Here is a 20,225-nt window from a genome sequence, read left to right on the forward strand (position 1 = left end):
CAGTCCTATTCTACCATAAATTAATCACATCACAGAATCCCTGTCCTGCTACTTCAGGAAAGTGATCTTAAATTCACATTGAGCATTACATGGACACGCCAGTGTATTTAACATCAATTTTTTTTTCTTTCATAAATAAATATTACAGCCTCTGTGGGGCCAGTTTGAATTACTGAAGCTCTATATTTGTTAGCATTTTAACTGCCCAGTCTTTGCAGCATGGAGATCAAAATACAAGGTGTAAAGTTCTCACTGTGGTACAGAGATGTCAGCACTTCATGGAAAGGGTGGTTGATAATATTTGGTTGATAATATTTCAGTTCTCTAGTGCAGCTGCATGGGGGTGAAGCTCTCGCAGGTGATGATGGTTATGCAATTGTACTGGCAGGAGCAATTAGAGATTTACAAGTGCTTGTAAATGCTATTTATAGGATGGACACTTTATTTAACGAAATGGTAATCTTTTCTGCGGTGGGAGGAAATGTCAGAGTGGAGTCTTTCATCCTTGGGATGGGATTGGACTGTAATGTCCAAAAGAACAGCACTTAGGGTTTTTTTGTAGAAGAAGAGAATTAGAGGTTTCCAAGAGACTTGGGAAATGGAGAAAGGATATTTTGAATTTTGCAATACTTCGGCATTTAAATATTAATGTTCTGTGGGGTTTTGCTGGTCTGTCTGGCTTGTGAGATTTGGAATATGTAGTTTTAATTCTCAGCCTTTTCGTTTTCATTATTGAGAAGCAGAATTGAGTTTCTAACTGTGAATCTGGGAAAAGATAATTTAAATGCATTATGTTAGCTGTTTTTACTTTGTGCATAAACTTGTCCTGGGAAATTAAAAATTAGAGCAGTTATGAAAGTATTTTTATTAATCTTTCCCTTTAGGAGACCCTGAATGTCCTCTGAAATACAACTGATGGATCCCATTGCAGTGAACAATAATATGAATCAGGCTTAAACCCAAAAATAGAAAAGCCTGCTTTTTACTGAACTAGTTTCATGATCTACTTGGTTATAAAAGTTTCAAAACAGATTATTATTTTTCCTCTTTGTGTTATTTTGGTTGTGCTGTAGTAAGTCCTGTTCTCGTCAGCACTCACTTGTACGTGCACAGTAAGTGATAGGATCTGCTCTGCTAATTCTTATTTAATCCAATCATCACCTCTCCAAGTGTAGGAAGCAGCAGGAGGAGGATTGCTTGGGAGAATGGACGGGGATTGCTGCAGACTGGCCCTAGTTTATGGTCAGTGAGGACAGGAGAGAGAACAGAGAGAAGAAAAATGTTTGTAAAGACTGAATTATTTAAGACAGTGGGGCAACCTTTGGTAGGAGGGATGAAATAAATCTTGGTTTATGGTCATCTGCTCCCAGTAGCTCCTGTGGCTTGTTGTGCCAGGGAAATATAGAGAATCATGGAATCCCAGACTGGTTTGTGTTGGAAGAATCCTTAGAGATCATCCAGTCCTAACCTCCCAACCAAAGCCATGTTCTCAGGAGCTGCTAATATATATAGTTATACAAACTGCTTCCTGAATATTTTTTTTATACTGGAAGCAGATTTGCAGATAAAGTTGTATGCAAAGAAGAAAAACTGTGTTTATTTGATTTTCTGTGGAGTATTTTTAGTGGGTATTCGCTGCTGGAGCCAGGCTTTCTACTTGATTTCCACGTCATAAACATATTTGGTTTTGTTTTTTGTTTGTTTGGGCTTTTTAATAGCAGAGAGATTTTTCTTGGTGGAATTTTTATGCTTTCCACCCTTAGAGCAGACAGATGGACTTGTTTATCTGCTGCGAGGTTCAGGGCCAGATTATAGATGACTTTCCTTTGTGTCATTTCAAACAATTCTTGTTTCTGAGCGAGGAAGTTGGCAATAGTCACGTGAATAATGGTGGAAAAATTATCTGCAGGCTGTTGCTCTTGCCTTAATAGGCTTAAAGGAATTAGCAGTGATGTAAATAATAGTTGTGTGTGTGGTGGGTGGGCAAGTGCCAAAGCGAGGGCGTGTTTGGGGTGAAGCCCTTCCCCGAATGATTTTCTGCAAAAAATAACCCTGTGAAGTGAATAATCCATTTTGATTCCTTATGAGTAATGTTAGCAATCTTTGTAATGACAGATCTATAATTAAAAACGCAGGCAACACCTGAGGGCATTAAGATTTGAAGGGACCTGGAGCGGTGTTTGCATGTCTGTGACACCCTGTGGTGGCTCAGCTTGGCCCAGGAAAAATCCCAGTCGCAGGTGTTTGGAAGCTGAGGAAGAGGAGCAGCAGGGAAGAGTCATGTGCCAGCCTTTCTGTTAAAAGCAGGAAGGATTTTAAGAGACTCTTCAGTGCCATTTATAATTTAATTTGTGAGCAGAATGGACCTGCCACAGTTGAGGGGAGTGTGGGCACTGCTTGGGGGGCACAGAGAGAAACAGTGCCCAGAATTGGGGGGGCGAGGTGCCCAGAACTGGGGGGACGAGGTGCCCAGAACTGGGGGGACGAGGTGCCCAGAACTGGGGACAGGGTAGTTTGGAGGCTCTGCCACATGGGATGGGGACATGCAGGGGCAGCATGGGGACATGCAGGGGCAGCACGGGCAGCTCAGCTGACTGTCCCTGGGCAGAGGAGGTCAGGGAGGGAATAACATGACGTAGCTGACGGTAAGGGATTTACAACTGTAGTAGTATGATTGCAGTAGAATTACTAAATATTAATAGCATCTGAAATCCTCCTGCAATTTAATTTACATTGATCTTTATAAATTGCCCGAAATTTTGTACCTTGACAGCTTGACTGGAGATATTTTATTAAGAAAGAAACAGGTTTATCTAAACCGAGATACGTGTTTCAAAACTGAGACACAGTGTCCAGTGTATGTTATGCTTGGCATTGATACCATGATTCCTCTTTATCAAGTGTACTTGTATCATTTTCAAAGTTGGGTGATTATTTTTTCCCCTAAATATTTTGTTCTTTTTTTCGAATACTTGTCTGTTTGGGGCCACATATCTGTTGTAGGGTATCTGAATTTAAAACATGAAAACTGACTTCGGTAGTTTATGTAGGGGAAAATGGAGTCCTAAAAAGAGCTGGAGTGTAATGGAACTAAGGAAGGGGTAAATTTTGTGTTAGGAATGTTGGCTGGAGAAGCGAGTTGTACTCTGTTACCAGGGATTAGGTCCTGCATTGTAAATTCACTGCCCTGCGTTCCACTGAGGATCAAGTTTTAGTCCTTTTAAGAAGCTCTGTGTCCCCTTCTTCTTTTCCAGAGAAACAGAATGGTAGCAGAGAATTTATTCTCAGCTACTGCAAGACAGATGCTGTTTTCACAGCTGAATTTTTTCCCTTTGCAATATTGCCTGTGAGCATCAGCCTCCTTCCAACAAGTTTCCTTTTAGAGCACCTCCCAAACCTTTGCATCCTTGGAATGTGAGAGCATTTTAATCGCATTTGGATGGCATTTCTTAGAATAAGGAGTGGGAGAGGGAGGAAGATTTCGTGGAGATCTGTGAGATGGTGGAAGAGGCAGATTCATGTGGATAAGCTGATTGGGTTAGTGGCTATTTCGGAAAGACAAGGTCATGGACTTGGGAGGGGGGGAATGGCATCAGGGATAAGTGGTTGAGACAGAACTCCAAGTGGATTGGAAGATGAAAGGGAAGGACAAGGTGAGGGGAGTTCATTCTCCTGCCGGAGAGAGGGAGCACAAGGAGGGACAAAAATAAATCCCTGCAATTTCAGTGCCAGTGTGGGCTAAGTCTGGTCAAGGGAAGCTGAAGGTGAAATAACCACTTCTTCAAACTGCAGACTCAGGAAGGCAAGATCCTGGTTGGGGTTTTTTAATAATCACAAGCAGGAAGCTCCATATTCCACACAATCTACAAATGAGTTTATTTGTATGGTAAATTCACACCAAAATAGGTTCAGTGAGAGGAATCCAAAACTGCCCCTTCAAAGGTTGCCCAAAAGAGACAAGAGGATGGCAACACAAATCTGGCCTCCTGGCTATGAAGTACAGTTTGAGTTTTCTAAAAATGAAGAGTATGACAGCTTTTGAAGGAAAAAAATAATCTAACCTTACATAGCTGCCTGCATCTGCTACAAGTTTAAATATACTTCTGCAAGGAAAAAATTCAGGTTACTTCTTGTAGCTGAAATTCTAATTACTGCTGGTTTTCCCACTTCTCTGCAGTAAGAATATAATTAAAGCCAAAGCTCTTCTCCTGCCTTTGCTGGCGAGATACTGGGAAAACTGCTTTGTCATGGTAAAAGTCCCATTTTGATGGAAAATCAGCCGTTTGCAGGTCAGCTGCTCAGGTAGCACTTCACAGACTGCTGCCCCAGAAAAGAGCTTTACAATAGAAAGTAAATTACAGTAATTGAGATTACAGTAATGCAGAGCTCTGTGTTTAACCGGTGATTGACAGGCACTTGAATTTGCAAACAGTCTTAACTAAACACGGTGTTAACTGTTCAGATTTGGTGTGTCTGTTGTGCAGCCTTCACCTTTCAGTTACCCCTTTAAGTGGTAATTTCTTGTTGATTCTTTAATGCCTGTTTGAAAAAATCAACATTCTTCTGCTTTTGACAGTTACATGAGGTGACTTTATGTTTGGGAAACAGCTTTTTTTCCTTAGAATGCTCTGGATTTTTGTCTCACATGGCATTGCCTGTGTAGGTCTGGGTATGTGCCACACCTGAGTCTGAATACTTTGTTTATTTGCAGGTGAGGTCTGGGCAGTGTCTCTGCAGTGACCACATTCCCTGTCCTTAATGTGCCCTTGGTGACCAAGCTCTTGTTGTCACTATGAGAAAGGATTCAGGCCTTATGGATTGGTTGCAGCAGCAAATTATGGTAAGTGTGAGCATGGAAATTTGTAGGATATGTTTATTTCTATTGTGCTTGGTTATCAGGCCAAGTCAGTAAATAATGGTGTTTCTTGCTGTTTTTTAGAGAAAGAACACTATGTCTTTCAGTGATATATACTCTGGAATCAGCATATCTGAAAGGCACCTTAATCTGAGTTTGCTTCCTTGTGAATTTATGCGAAAATGATGTTATTTGATGTTCATGCTGACTCTACATCAATACTTGCATTTCTCTCTCTCTCTTTTTTTTTTTTTTTAGATTCTTTTTCCTTGCTGGAGTTTTTCAGTTCTGTTGAATGTGTAATTCCAACTATGGCAACAAGAGTAGAAATAAATTCTACTTTGGCATCTTTGACGGCAGTCCCTGACCTCAGTGAGCTCAGGGCTGAGGAGAAGGCACAGCGTATGTATGTCAGCGTGCTTTCAGATGCCAGCAACAAGGCAAAGGAGGCTTCAGTATCACTGACTCTCGAGGAGAACAAGAAATTTGGGAATTCCCTGAGATCTGCAACCATGCCCTCGCTGGGATCAAGGCCTAGACTTTTCCCAAAACCTTTTTGTAAAGAGAAATCTTCGGATACTTTTGCGAACGTCAAACCGCCCGTCCCGGCGTTCAGATCCAGCAGCCTGGTGAGAAAAGCCACTGAGGAGATGTCCTCTGTGAAGGTGTTGAGTGGGAATGTCCCTCCCTTAGTGGATCAGAAAGCCATTGACACTGAAAATCGGGCTGACAGTGACATGGTCACAAATGTGACTTTCTACACGGGGCCCAGTGCCAACACAGTCATTCTGTTTGAGCCAGCAGGCTCTGAGCAGGCTAAGGTCAGCCTGGCCCAGGAGAAAAGGGCTCAGGACCGCAGGGGAATTACTGCTCTGCAAACCAAGGACCTCCAGGGCTCTGTGAAACCAGCAGAGACACCCAGGAATCCTGAGGGTTCTCTCCACAGGCAGATGTCGTTTTCCTCCGGTCTCAGACCAGTCTCCTGGAACTCCCTCAAAACTGGGGAGAAGAAAGATGCTCGTGAAGTTCATCCAGGGGAGAAAAACAACGATGATGCAAATAATCTTAACAATAAAGTTGATTTCTCTGTTGATGTCCAACAAAGGGCAAAACACAGACCAGTGTCTGCTATTTTTCTGGAATCATTACGAGATCAAAAGCATCATGCTGTGGAAGCTTCTGAGGAAAAATCTCCTACGGAGAAATCTGGGGTTAGAAAACCAAGGCCTTTGTCCATGGACCTGACAGCTAAGTTTGAACATAAAGATCTTTCTTCTTGCAAGAAGGCTGGGTCATCCCACGAAAGCAAGGAGAATGTATCTGTAATTGCTTTTGCTGATGTGGGTAGTCATGATCAGTCTGAAATGGGGCCAAAACATGAAGAAACTGAATTGAGTAAAAGCAGTTCTTCTAAAACAAATCTGAAATGCAGCAGTCAGGACATTGGCATCTTAAATAATGGGAAATACACCTGGGAAACAAAACTTAAATCTAAAAGTGAACAAATTGAGATGAAACCAGAAATAATTATTAACTTGCAAGGTCCTGAAAGAAGCCCTGAGACAAGCAGTGACAGCAGAACTAATAAGGGTGGGAAAAGACCAGATCAAAAGGAAACACACTTGTTCCTAGGCTGTGAAAGTCCTTCACCTTCCTCGGAAAAAGAGAATAATATCCTAAGAGGTAGCGTTAAAAAACACATTAGTTTGTTTACTTCGGAAAATCCCAGTCCCACAGTGGATACAGAGCTTCTCCCAGCGACTGCTGAGAAGGAGAACAGGTGTGTGACCATCCAGCAGAGGATCAAGGAGCTGACCACAGAAAATCCTGACGCCAAGGCAGGAAATGTGCGCTGGTCACTGCAGTCACGGCCACTCTCTGCAGACTTAACAAAGATGTAGGTGACAGAGAAATTCTGTTTAATCTTCTTGGCTTGGTGTTGTTCAGTAAAACTTGCTCGCTCAGTCAAGTTAAAAAGCTGATAATTTTGTTTCACTGAATGTGATTTTTTTTTTTATGCTGTTGTTCTGTGCCCCTTTCCTGCTTTTTTTGATCCAAAAGAAAGAAAATGAAATATTTTCTGTCCATAGCTGAAAAAAATAATAAAGCTGTCAATGCTGTGGCCTTTGCATGTAAGTGTAACTATCAGTGAAAGATATTATAGCTTGTTATGCATCACTAAATCTTCTGTTATCAAATAAGCTGCATAACTAGCAATTTTTTGGGAAATCCCTTTGGTCTAGATGCAATTCAACCATCAAATACAGTCATTTACTATGAAATAGTGATGTTTCTCCTTTAGGAAATGTAATTTAATGCATAATTTCAACCAGTCTGCTTTGGTAGCAAGTGACCCTGCTGGGCTAAAGAAGTAACACCAATCCTTTGTTTTAGGTTTTCAAGTCCAACATCAGGTGGTGAAGCAAAGCCTGAGAAACCTGGTGAGGCTGGAGCTGATTCCATCCACGACCTGCAGGAAAATCCCAAAGTAAGGAACTGGCAGCTGCTGGTGGTGGCTCTGCAAGGAGAACATTGAGTGTGGCTTTATCAATCAGTGACTTTTAAATGGGTTTAATTGGTAAAAAATGGTTTTTAAATGACTTTTAAATTAGAGCTGACACAATCCTAGTGGATTTACTGGTGTAAATATGTCTTCAGGACATGCAGATAAAAGTACAGGAGAATTGTGTCTGCTGAGTTTGTCAAGCTCAGTGTACACACTGTTCAATGTAGGAGTGGTAGAGAGGGGAAACTATTCTGTGTTTTTAAGGGATTTCTAATGCATGAAACCTCACAGTGAATCACCTTTGGCTGTGGTGGGTTTGTGCAGCAATTTTTCTTTATTTTCTCCAAGTAGAGCATTAGGATTGTGCTTTCCTGCAGCCAAGCTGATAAATCACAGCCTGGACCATTTTTCAGTCTCAACAATATTTACCTGAGCAGTTTAGACAACAAAGTGTTCCAGGGAAAATGAGGATTTGCTGTGGAAGCTTTACTCTGTCTCTGTTTCCAAGCAACACTTCAGTGTTGCAAAACAGAACTTCTCTGGTGACAGTTCCTAGTAGAGGAGATTTAATGTAGTTTAAGGGTGTTTGTAGTGAGTTCTCATGGCTTTTTTTCCTATCCAAGATAGGAATATGTGGTAAGGAAAAACTACAGGTGCAAAGTTTCTGTAGTGCAGTGTTATTTTCAAGAGGAGCAATTTGTTTCAAAAGGAAAATCTTCCATTAATGGAAGTGCTTTTTTCAGAATCCAACAATAAAGTAGGATTAAAGAAATTCGTTGAAGAATACAGCTCAGACTTAAAAATCTTTATTTATAGATGCCTTTAGTGTTAATTTTCTGATGTTCTTTAGCTTAAGACAATCTTAAGTCAATTCTGAGTTGTAAATTTTAAAACTTGAAAAAAAGATGGAGCTCTTGTAAGACCTGTGGTATTCTTTGATTCCCTTTATTATTTGCATGCTGTGCTTTCTTAGTCAGTGCTATTAAAAATACCACTTGTTAGGATGCTGGTTGTATTTCCTGTGAATAGATAATAGTGAAGCATTGGTAATAAATATTAATTTCAGCTTAACACTTCTCATAGCTAAGCAGCTCCAGCTCTGATATTTATTCGGATCTTCATGTTCTTTGCAGTTTCTGACCATGTAACTGGTTATTAGTGAGCAGATAGGAGATAATTCTGTTAAAATCAAGATTCAGGAGCTGGAGCTGCTTGTGTTCAGGGAATGTGGATGTGTTTGACTTGTACAGGTTCTGTTGCACAAAGCAGGTGCAAGTAAGTTTTAAAATAAACTTTATTACACACCTCTGAAATAACCCAGTTAACTGTTGGATTTTGTTCTTCCAGAGCAAGGAGCTGAAGCTCACCCATGGCACAGATTTCACGGAGGCATTTGCTCCTGGGAAGCCTTGGAAATCCCGGCAGGTTTTAAAGATAACCAATAAACCTGACCAGCTGGAGAGGAAAGGAAGCTTCCTGGGAGATGCTCAGCATTTCTCGCAGCAGACTGAGAGTTCTGTCTCATTCACAAGCAATTTTGAAAAGAAACTAAACCCAGCACTTCTGGAAAAGCCCAACATTAAAACTGTCCGGGCTACCCTGTTTGAGCACAATGTGCAGAAGCACAGTGTTGTTGCTGAGCATTCTGGGGTTGATCCTGCACCAAAAAGGAACCAGGAGTCAGAGGCAAAACAGGACCTGGTGGTTTTAGGGCACCACAGACGCTCGTGGATGGGAGAAGGGGAGGAAACCACTATTGCAAAGGAGCATCACAAGCAACCTGATCCATCAAAACATACAGCCCATGTAGAAAAAGGTCCAAAACCAGCTTGTTCAAGTGAGGACAAGAAAATGAGTCCAGGAATTGTCTTAGAAAAATCTTTGGTTGAGAAAAGTGAAAAGCCCGCTCCGAAAAATGCAGAAGATTCTCAAATTTACCAAAGAATAGAGCCCAGGTATGAAATCTTTCAGACCTGTGGTGAAAGGGCTCTTAGTGAAACCATCACAATGGCTCCTGAGAAAAAGGCCATGACACTCAGAACTAGAAAATCATCTGTGAAAGAGAATAAAACTGATGAGGATGTTGTATCCACAGGACAGTCGGTTAGGGCAAGTAGTCACATTCTTTACTTGAAAGAAGATAATGTTACTTCAGAAGCCAGAGAAGTAAAAGTTCTCACAAGCAAGGCTGTGTTGAGAGAACCTACTGATTTTCTCTCCAGTGAATGCACTTTACCTGAACAGAAAAGAGACTCTGATAAAACTGATCCTGAGCCACTGTTCATAGCTGAGAAAATACCTTATTCCACAAACAAAAGTAAAGGTTTGGGAATGAGTGAAAAGTTCAACAAGCTACATGCTGAAATTAAAGGTGATAAGAGTGAAGTCTCTTCCATAGATAAATCAGAGAGGATTAATGTGGTGAAATGCTCTTCTGAGAAAAGGAGTTTCAGGGCAGGTGGGACAGATATTCATGAATTCCGAACCAACTTGGATCGCGAAGTGATTTCCACAAGTGTCAGTAAACAGGGGGCTCAGGCTTCAGTGCTTGCAAGTGGGCAATTTTTTAAATCTTCCAGTAGCCACCCCCCTGATACAAAAGGACTGAATGTTGCTAAAGAGGAATCTGGGGCCTTTGGGTTAAGGAAAAGTCTGGATTTAAATTGCAAAGAGCAAGACTTGAGCTTGGCTTGTACAGCTCCTGAAAACAGCGAGAAACTCCGAGGAGCAGATCCAGATGAGAAAGTCAGGAGGAGCAGAAGTAGTGTTTCTGAGTTGAAGATTTCTGAAAGGTGGAGGAGGAGGACCTTGCCTCAGGAGTCAGTCAAGGTGGAAGAAGTTGTGTGGCTCAGTCCCGAAAATATCAAGAGGCTGAGCCGGACAGATTCATTGCAATTGACTGAAATTTCACTTAAAAAGAGAAGCAAAAAACTCAAAGAAGGGATGGAAGGGAGTGAGGCAAACCAAGCTGTTCTTGGCAGTCCTGATGATTACATGAAACATCAGAGTTCTGTCTTGGAGCCAAAAGCAACTTATTTTGCAGTGACTTATCAGATGCCTGGTATCAAAAAAGAGAAAAGCTTTGTTGGTGCTCCCAGTACGAGTGAAATTAATACGGTTTCTGGTTCAAGCGAGGGAGCAGCAATTAATCTGGACTCTGTTTTTCCTGGAAGGTCCAAACCTTTATTGCAGCAGCCAAATAAAAATGTGACAAGTTCAACTTGTAGAGAAGACTCCCGGGAAGTGCATATTAGCAAGGACTGGGTCAAAGAAGATGAAAAAGATGCAGTTTTCTCCAAAACAGTTCAATTTGGTAATTTTAATGTTTCTAGAAAAGATAACCAACAGCATCATGAAAAAGGTCTGGATCATTCTAAAGACAAAATTATAGATGTTGATGCTTTCCTGCTGAAACAGGATGTGGAAAACACAGCTCAAACTGATTTTAAGAGTGGCAGAAGGAAAGTCTCCTCTTACCATGAGCCCCGATCCCCACCGCGTTTTGCGCAGGTACGTAAGGACAGTGAGCTGGGTCCCCAAAAAAGGAGTGACAACAATCCTGATTTGCCTGCAAGGAAGGCTGAGGATGGGTACAGATCCCAAATTCTCGATATTGATGCGCTCATGGCAGAATATAAAGAAGAATCAGCGAAAGCCAGTAAAGCTCAAGACAAGCTCTGTGAAGATTTTGGCTTATTGAGTAGAGAGAAATCGAAGAACAAAAGAAATGTGTCAGATAGGATGACTTTTTCCTATAGCTGGAATGAGTGGAAGAGTGGATCAGAGCACTATTCTGTTAGTAACAAACCAAGTGAACGTGCAGAAGAGCAGCACAGGCCAGAGAAACTAATCCTAAACGAAAAGAGCAAAGAGAAACTGGAATTACGGAGCCCTGAATTTGATAAGCAGAAGTCCAAAGACAGAAAGGTCAGCCCTCCTTACTGGGGAAACCCCAGCAGCATTTTCCCAGAGAAGTTTGTAAATTCACCTGTGGAATTTGTCAGGAAAAAAACTTTCATTGTTGATGAGGATGAGGAAGTGAACTTGACCTCCAGGAATCAGGGTGCAAAATTTATCATTGAGAAGGTGCAGCCCGTAAATGCAGTGAGTACAGAGCAGAGGCTGGAAGTCAATCTGGCCTCCAAATTGTCCCTAAAGGCAGATGATGGGCTCTTGCAGAAGAGGTTGGTGACAAAAGAACAGTTCTTGGAGGTGTCTCCAGAGGGTGACTGGAGCAAAAACATAGTGAGGAGCTCTACACTGAGAAGCAAAGACAGCACAAATAAGATGTGTGAGGGGGACTCTTTCAGAGGTAAAAGTGATTGGAAGAGCTACATGTCTGGGTTTGGCACTGCACCTGCAGATCTCAGGAGATCCTACTCGGAAAAATGCCGCCAGGGCAGGGACAGCCTGCCCCTGATGCAGGAGGTGAGGGTAAGGAAGGATGTGCAGCGATCCAGGCCGAGCTACCCCTTGGAAAGTGTGGACAATGCATGGAAACACAAGATGGCAGCTCAGTCAGAGCCGTTCTTCCTTGAGGATAAAAAGGTATTGCCAAATGGTGTCCAGGTATAACTGAAACAGAACTTTTGTTTATTGAAGATTTTGTTGTGTCCTTGTGCTGCTTTCCAAGGCAGCAGAACCATGCTTTTCACTCTGGTGTTCATTTCTTTTTGGGTTCTCTTTTCTTGAGGAATCTATTGTACTAGATGACCTGATTTTTGCTTCAAGTCTAGAAATACTTTCTATGGAGAGCTTGAAAAAGGTTTAAAAAAAGTGTGCTAATTATTTTTTTAATGCAGTGAACCTGGGATGTTAAATTGTTAACTCTGCAATTTTATATTCACTTGAAAAGAATTAATTTGGGTTTATTTTATAAGTTGTCAGCAGTGATCTTTTTGGACCTCCCTTTGTTTTTTGTCTTTATCTGAAAGAAGCAAAATTGATTTTTATTTTTACTGGTTGAATGCCCTTTATTTGTGTGTGAAACTCCACTGCTTTCCTAACTTTGGTGAGAGGCAAGAGATTTCCTTAACACAGTTACATGTGAATGAAATCCAGAGGTCGGATTTGGTTGGAAAAGACCTTAATGGTTCTATAATTCTGTGATTAAAGCATAGGATGTTCATGGCTGTAATGTTTTTCCATTTTGTGATTTCAGCTTTGAATTTCCTCTGTTTTTTTTTTTTTCCCCAAAAGGGCATTTTATATATATATAAAAGATACATGTATGTATGTATGTGCACATGCATGTATACTTAATTACATTCATAAATGTTTTTTACAGGCTTCAAGGAAAGAGTGGAGCAAGCAGAGCTCAGACAAAACAGAGGGAACAGACTTCTCAGTGTCTGCGCAGAGGAGCCGCCACAGTTTCTACAAGGAGAGAAGGGCAGATTTTGGGATGGTATGTGACCCCAGAGGAGAGGTTTGGGGAGGGAGCTGCAGCTCTCTTTTCCCTTTTGCAAAGGGCTGTGGCACAAGGATGTGTCTGCCAAGCAGAGAAGCACTTGCTGGGGGGTTGAACTGGTGAAGCTGCCCCTCCCTTGGATCCACCCCACTGCTCCCTGCCAAAGCTCCCAACACAAAGCCTCAGCCTTGCAGCTTGCTCACTTTGCTTTCTGAGTGAAGAATTTCCACCCTGAACTCAAGATGGCTCTAGAGCATTATTATTTTTGATGTTTTCTCAGCTTGTGCAGACAAATAGAGCTGTGTCCCAGCCTGAGAAATGATGGGTTTAATTTTCTTTCTGTAGGCAATGCACAGAAAAGTGTTTCTGTGAAGGATCAAAGCTGGCATTTTGAGTGGTTTGATTTGTCTCTGACATAGGAACTGTTGGGGTGAATTCCTTCTTGAAGTTGTTGGTTGCTGTTCTCCTCAGTTTCAGAAAGATACCCTGACTTTAGCCTTCAGAGAAATTTTATGTTGTGAAATAGCATCCTGTTTTATGTTGTGAAATAGCATCCTACATCCAGCTGTTCTTCTAAAATACAAAACAAAGGTCTGGATGTTCCAAAAGATATGCAATAAATGAATTACCAACATTCTTTTGAGGGAAGTAAAGGATTGGGAAAGTGGAGACTGAAGGATGTTGTCCCTTGGAGTGTCCCAAGGTCACACCTTCCCTGTCTTCTCTCTGCCAGCACACTCTGCAGTGAGTTGCTGCACTGCCCTGTTCTGTCATGGCTCACTCTGCTGTTTGCAGACCTTTAGCAGAGAACACACAAAAATATAAAAAAGAAAAGAAACTCAGTGGTTTTTTTTCCTTCTAGCAAAGAAAAAGAGAATACTTAAACCTATAAGGATTTTATAAACAAGTTTACTAATAGGAGTTTTGGAAACAAGCTCAGATTGTTCTTCATTTCTAGTCTTAAAGCTTTATGGAAGGTATCCAAGGACTAATGTCCCTTTGTCTTTCCCATTCTTAGCATGGACTTCAGGTTCATCTCAGGGAATTTGGGTTATTGACAGAACATGCACTTATCCAATCCCTAAAAGTTATATGCTATCAGCTTATGGTGTAAATATGTAAAGGTGGTGTTGGCCAGGTAGGAAATGTGGGACAGAAGGGTTGGTGCAAGTAGTGCTGGAATAACTGAACTGTTCAGGTGCTGTACTCAGATAAATACAATTGTTCTCCAACTTCTTAATTGCGAGGTTACTCAGAAATCCTTCAACTTCACCAAGTGTAGCCTGAGACAGGAAAGGAAGGGAAAGAGACACTCAGCTCCATGAAAAGAGAAAACTCCCATGTGTGGAATTCAGTAGGATCTGAGTGCTCTGCTCCTTTGTGTTGCTTTGGAAAGGCTCCTGGGGTGTGTTTGTTGTGCCAAAGGGCAGCCTGGTCCTGCTGGGTGTAACGTGTGAGTGAGTGCATGGAAGGGACATTTGGGAGGTGGAAAACTCACCAAAGCCTCACACAGCTACTGCAGGAGATTATATAAAACCAAGCTATTCTTCTGCACCAAGGTTATGCCTTTTTTTTTTTTTTTTTGAGAAAACACAGAATTTGGGTGCGGAGTTGTAGCTCTGTCAGCTTGTTCCAACACTCCCCTCTGCTGGAGACACATCTGAGCTGTGTGAGGTGGACAGACACGAGGGGTCAGGAAAGAGCCACGGCAGTCACAGTTAAATCCTCTGTTTCCTCGGAATCTGAATGCAGTTTCTATTTCCATCAGTGCAGCTGTAAAGGGAGAGTAGATGGAAATGTGACATGGTACTGCTGTTTGCTTTGAGTGGTTTCTGGTCTGTGTGGTTGGGAAGTTACTTGTTTTTTCTTGTGGCATAGTGACAAAAAATATTGTCCAGTCCGTACTGCTGGTCAGTGTGGATATTGGTGTTGTTCTAGTGAGACTGAGTGCTCTAAGTGACAAGTTTTGTTGTAGTATAAATTATTCCCTTTGATTCACATTCCCCACCAAAGCAGCGTGATGAACTGATATTGATACCCTTTTATATTTGGCAAACCAGTTTACAAGAATATCCATTTGTTGCATTATTCCACATCTGTCTGTGATAATAAACAACTGTTTGAGTGGCATTTTCCAGGACAGCTGATGAGCTAGATTCTTACGGTTAAAAACAATTCCAAATGAAAGCAAGGTGCAGTAGTATAATTCTACCTTTAAGAAGTAATTTCTTTGTGATTATAATCCAGAGAATCTGCTTGTAATTAGGCTGGTTTTTAGAACATTACATAGGATGACTTTGAAATCAAACCATTGCAAAATACAAGCGGCAATATGGGATTGGAGTTTGAAATTGCAAAGGATGATACTTTGGAGATTTACTACTCATCTAGATCACCTTGTTTAGCTATTTTGAGTTTGTATTGATTAAAAAACAGAGTAAGGCTTTTATAAAGATTCCAGCACCACTATTAGACTGTCATCATCATCTGTGGTTTTACTATGGCTGGTACTTCCCTCTCTTTTAGCCCTGCTGCAGCACAAAGTAGGTACAAAAATGAAATTTCATGCTTTGAACAGCAAGGAGTTTCTCTCACCAACTCAGCTGCAAATCTCAGAGCCTGCAGCAGCCTCAGGGCTTTGGACTCTTGTAGGGATCTTTTCCTTTAGATCTGGAATGCAGGTGGAGGGACAAGTGTGAGCAGCTGTGCCATTAAACCCTCTTGGGCTGCTACCTGTGGAGCAACCACAGAGCTCAGGAGGTGTTCCCATAAATGCTGTGATTCCATAAATGCTGTGATTCCATCAGAGCTGACGTTCAGTCACATGCCTGGATTCCTGATTGAGTCATCCAGACTGATAAGAGTGTTGGGAATTAAAACCTGAGGGATGTGTGCTGGGAGTCATCCTCCGAATAAAGGAACTGTGGTTGTGCTGTGGGGCTGGAGGAATTGCACCTTTAGATGGAAATGTGGAGCAGCTTCATGCAGCTGTGGATTTTAACCCAAACTGCTGCTTTGGGGTGTTAGAACAGAGCACTGCTACTAGAACTGGTGTAGGCAGGAATTACTTTGAAGCCTCTCAACATATTTATTTATTTTATATTAAACTCTGGGGGTTTTTTGTCCTTTAGGGAGGAAAATCTCTCTAATGGTCTCCATAGAAAGATGAATTTATGTGAGACTGTGATGTGTGGGTGGAGAAGGGTTTGTTGAAGAAAATCATGAGCTGACTCTTAAAATATCTGGGAAATGAACTGCAAGGGAGAGAAGATAAATATTTTATAAACATGTGCAGATGAATTTATGGTTTGGCTTGTCACAGTTCACCAGTTGTTTTCAGTTCTGCCCATGACAGGTCTGTCTCCTGCCCACTGAAAACCACACCTTCTCTTTTTCTGGATTGTAAAGCCCCTAATACTGGAGTTTGTTCCTTCTGAAACCCATCTTGGGTTGTTCTGTTAGCCCAAAAACTGGCTTAACCTGGAAGAAAATCAAAATACTTTGTCCGCTCTACAGGAATTCATAGGTGATGATTAGAAAAAGTGAGAGGTTGTTTCCTGAAAGTACCAAAATTTCAAGGAGAGGAGGCTGCAGCATCCTGGAAGCTGTTTTGTGTCACCTCCACCTTGTCCCTCCCTGGGAAGGGGGAGAGCTGGAGCAGTGCAGGGAGAGGACAGGTTATAGGGACCCACCCTGGATGGGGTCCTGTCACTTATCTTTCCTTTTCCTATCAAAAAAAGGACATTAGTTAAAAAAAGCAGTGTTACAATTCCCATTTTTACTCCTCACAAACCACCCACTGCTGATGTCCAACAACTCCACCAGTCTCTATTTCAGACCCAGCCCGAGGAGGACAACCCGGGGGTGGGTAAAACTCAGCCTGGGCTTTCTTCCTTTTTTGGCAGTTTTCGTTCCCTGGGAACATTCCAGGGGTGTATAAAAAGCCACTTCGTTGTGTCTATTTCTTCCCGTTCACAAAAGACATTTTTATACTCAAAAAACATAAAACCAGCAGCTCCTCTTGTTCCTTGTGTGGCTTTTTTGTCTTTCCTGTCCATCACCAAAACCAGGTCAGCGAGTGACCCCGCCGGCGTTCAGAGCATTTCATAACCAAGGGGGTTTAGAGCTTCCCTTTCCTTCTGGAGGCCCTTTACTGCAAAACCCAAAGTCCTGTCCCTAATTCCAGCCTAACCCACTCCAGATTATTGAGCTGGGAGCAGCGGGATGTTTGATAACAAGTGGTTAAGTCACGTGCTGTTAGTAGCTCAGCGACTGCTCCTGAGAAGCCCCAGCTCGTGGTGAAGTGACGTGGGGCCAGACACACTCAGTACATTATTCATGGGGTTTTTAATTGCTCCACTCTGCTTTTAACTCCTGCTGGAGGCGGGGAGAGCCCGGAGCTGCCTGCAACAGGGATGGGTTGGCGTTAACTCGGAGCTGTGGAAAATGGAGTATTATTACTGTCCACGTCTGCTGAAGTTCCTGCAGTATCTGTGGGTAAGTGTGCTCTGGAATTGTCAGTGTGCTCCCAGAGCTGGCTGTTTCTGCTGTTTGCAGAAATCCTGGGAGTGTGCTGGAGGCTTTCCTTAGCAGTTCTTTTCTGAGTAGTAACGTGAAACTCGGGGTTTATTTTGGGTGAGAAAAGCTGTTTTATCTCTAATACTTAAAACTGTAGGCTACCCGAATGTGCCTTGGGAAATCCTTGTAGGAATCAGCATTTCTTCCTTGTTTACACCGAACCATGGGAGTTGTAGTTTAGTTTGGTGTGTATTGGGAATATTCTTCCCTCCTTGTGTAAAAGCTCTCCCTGGGTCTGGAGCTGCTGCCCCAGGACCCTCCTGCCTTGCTGCTGGTACAGCCACTGCCTGCTGTTCCAGGAAAACAGCTGTGCTCATGGCTTTAGGAGCGTGTCATTTTACAGTTCCTTTCTTGTTTTTAATTTGACTCTTCATAGGTTTCGATGGCTCGGTGAGCACTTCCTCTTCCAGCACTCCTCAGGGCAGTCTGTCATGAAAAGCTCTTTTTAGCAGCTCTGACGGTGCTGCCCTGCCAGCTTTGCACAGTGACTCTGCTGTCTGTCTGAAACTTTCACATTTACGAAACAAGCATTTGAGTTGCAAAGCCTTCACGACTAAATATTGCTTTGAACTGGTAACTTAAAGTTTTAATTTCTCCTGTACTCATCAAAGATCAGTTTTCATTTGCTTGTCGTAGTTTGCATTGATCTGAATTTTTTCAGCTGTCAATTCAGCGTGTAATCAGCACTGACGCCAAACCTTTTCATCTTAGCTGCTTGCCACTATGTTGTAAAACTGCAGCAGAGTTTCCTTCCCTCATTTTGGGTTTCATTTTGCAATCCTTGCCTGTATGCTCTTTGATCAGTCGTGAGGTGAGATTGTCCACTGTGAATTTCTTGCTGCTGGGAGAGAAAATTGTAGTTGAAGAACTGGGCATTTAATTAAAAATCTTTTCCTGTTGGAGACTGATGTAGTGTAAAACATGGAAGTGCTTGGGCATTAATTCAGTTTTTTATTTAAGCCGCTAGATTTTTCAGAGACAAGCTTTCTTTAAATTGCAAATTTAAAAATTACTCATTAGTGTGACGAGGGAATGGATGTTCCATGTGGTTTGTCAGTGTGAGAAGTGTGAAAGAGCTCTCTCCCTGCTCTTCCTTTGACATGGGATTATTCCATAAGGCCAGGGGAAAAATCCCAAATTGACCCAACCTTTGGATCAGTCCAGAAAATGCCTGGGATGATGGGCTCTAGTACTGTGCAGTTCTAGGGTGTAACAGAACATAATGTTGTATTTTCTGGGTATACATTCTCTTTTAGAGGCCTTGGAGCATTCCTTAGGCACTTTCATTCATACACACTCTCCTGATTTGCTGCAAGAAAATATTGGAATGACAGTTCTGATATTCATGACGTTAAAAAAAGAAATTTAAGGGACAAACACAACTGTGCCTTCTGTCACTTTCTGTTCTGCTGTTGCAGCTGGAGGCTACTAAGGAGATGCTTATCTGTTCTCTCTACTTACAGTCAGGAGTAACCAGAGATGTTGGGGTTGGTTGTCAAGTGTTATTTAATCTGTCTTGGGGAGCTAAGATGCTTTATTCATTAGGCAGACGTGCCTGAAGAAGCTACAACTCTTAATTAAAAAATATTATAAGGAAAATCTACTTTTAAAGCTGCTCTATGGAGTTACTGATAAGTTGCACCTCCTCTGCTGTGTATTTGCTTGACTCTTACTGTGGTGGAGTTGTGGGACATCACTGGATCCACTCAGTGCCAGCTCTCTGCTGATTCCTTGCTGATTGCTCTCCTGACCTTTGGACAGGATGTGTCTTATTGTGACAAACAGCATTTTCTGAGCTCAGCAGGGTCTGTGGTCTGCCCCAGTCCGTGTGCAATGGTGTGACCTCCACACCTCTGTGTCTGTGGGTGGGTGACAGCTCTGGCTTTCTGAGAAGTGTCTTTGCATCCAGTGAAATGTTTTTTTCCACGCCTTATATATATTTGAGTATTTTCCAGGGTGCATGAGGTATCCATCACCCCTTTTCCAGCTGGTGAGGAGCTCTGCTGCAGCTGGTACAAGACATCTTTAGGTCTGGCTGGCTCAGGAAGTCCTGTAAGTGCAGCTCAGTGGTCTTGCATCAGTCACAGGGCCAGACTGGTCGTGCCAGGTGTGCAGCCACAGCACTGGGCTTTCCTGTTCCAATGCCCTTTGTCCAGGAACCAGGCTTTTTGGCTTCCTGGTGGACACAGCCACTACTAGACTGCTCTCAGTTGGTCCTTTTCCTGTCCTTGGCCATCTCAGTTGGCAGCAATTCTTGCTCTGATTCATTGCTCAGTTTTGGCCTTCTGGAATGGTTGTGGTGCTGGGTCTCCTGGCCATGCTGGTACCAGTCCTGATGAGTTGTTTCTTCCCAGTCTGGCACTTGTCATTTTTCAAACAGCAAAGAAATGCTGCATCCTGAAAGCACTCAAAGCAAATGGCTTGTTTTAAATAAAACGTTCCTCTGCAGCACTGTGATGCTTTAAAAAGACCTTGTTCTTTATTGACAGTCATGAAAGAACAATTACAAAATCAAAAGAAAATTAGAGTATTCAAGAAAGAGGTAAGATTCAGAGTTTGTTTTGACAAGATTTTGGTTGCTACCTTTAAAGAGTAGTTTTGATACCTTTTGTCAGATGACTCTGAAGGAAGTGGCAGCTGGTTAATAACCACTATCCTGACGTGTGACTGTGACAGGAGTTGGGTTATTGATGGAAGGAAACTGAAATCACTGGGTGATGGTCATCCTGCCCTGAGTTGGGGTCATCCTGCTCTGAAGGGGGCAAGGGGCTCTGTGCAGGTGTGGTGTGCCTTCCCTCTCTCTGCACTTCTGGAAAGTTCCTGCAGGCTGTGGGGTTTGCTTTTGGTGGTGGGGATGTGTTTCTTCCCAACGGTTA

The 20,225-nt window shown here is 42.3% G+C and overlaps 1 protein-coding gene across 4 annotated transcripts in view; it reads left to right on the top strand.

Annotated features, from left to right (window-relative positions):
- Positions 1–20,225, top strand: part of KIAA1671 (KIAA1671 ortholog) — a 64,376-nt gene that overhangs the window by 15,618 nt on the left and 28,533 nt on the right. The window contains exons 2-7 of one of the 4 annotated variants that reach the window (XM_085075678.1): positions 4,712–4,840; positions 5,114–6,752; positions 7,250–7,343; positions 8,709–11,909; positions 12,649–12,768; positions 14,359–14,669. In XM_085075678.1, coding sequence (XP_084931804.1) covers positions 5,167–6,752; positions 7,250–7,343; positions 8,709–11,909; positions 12,649–12,768; positions 14,359–14,388 — 5,031 coding nt within the window. In that variant the 5' untranslated portion in view covers positions 4,712–4,840; positions 5,114–5,166 and the 3' untranslated portion in view covers positions 14,389–14,669. Of the gene's footprint in view, positions 1–4,711; positions 4,841–5,037; positions 6,753–7,249; positions 7,344–8,708; positions 11,910–12,648; positions 12,769–14,358; positions 14,670–17,042; positions 17,269–20,225 lie in introns of those variants that run through there. The other 3 variants (XM_085075677.1, XM_085075675.1, XM_085075679.1) reach the window with 3 other exon arrangements.

The sequence above is a fragment of the Lichenostomus cassidix genome, chromosome 15, assembly GCF_008360975.1.
Source record: "Lichenostomus cassidix isolate B80296 chromosome 15, HeHo_3.0, whole genome shotgun sequence".
NCBI lineage: Eukaryota > Metazoa > Chordata > Aves > Passeriformes > Meliphagidae > Lichenostomus > Lichenostomus cassidix.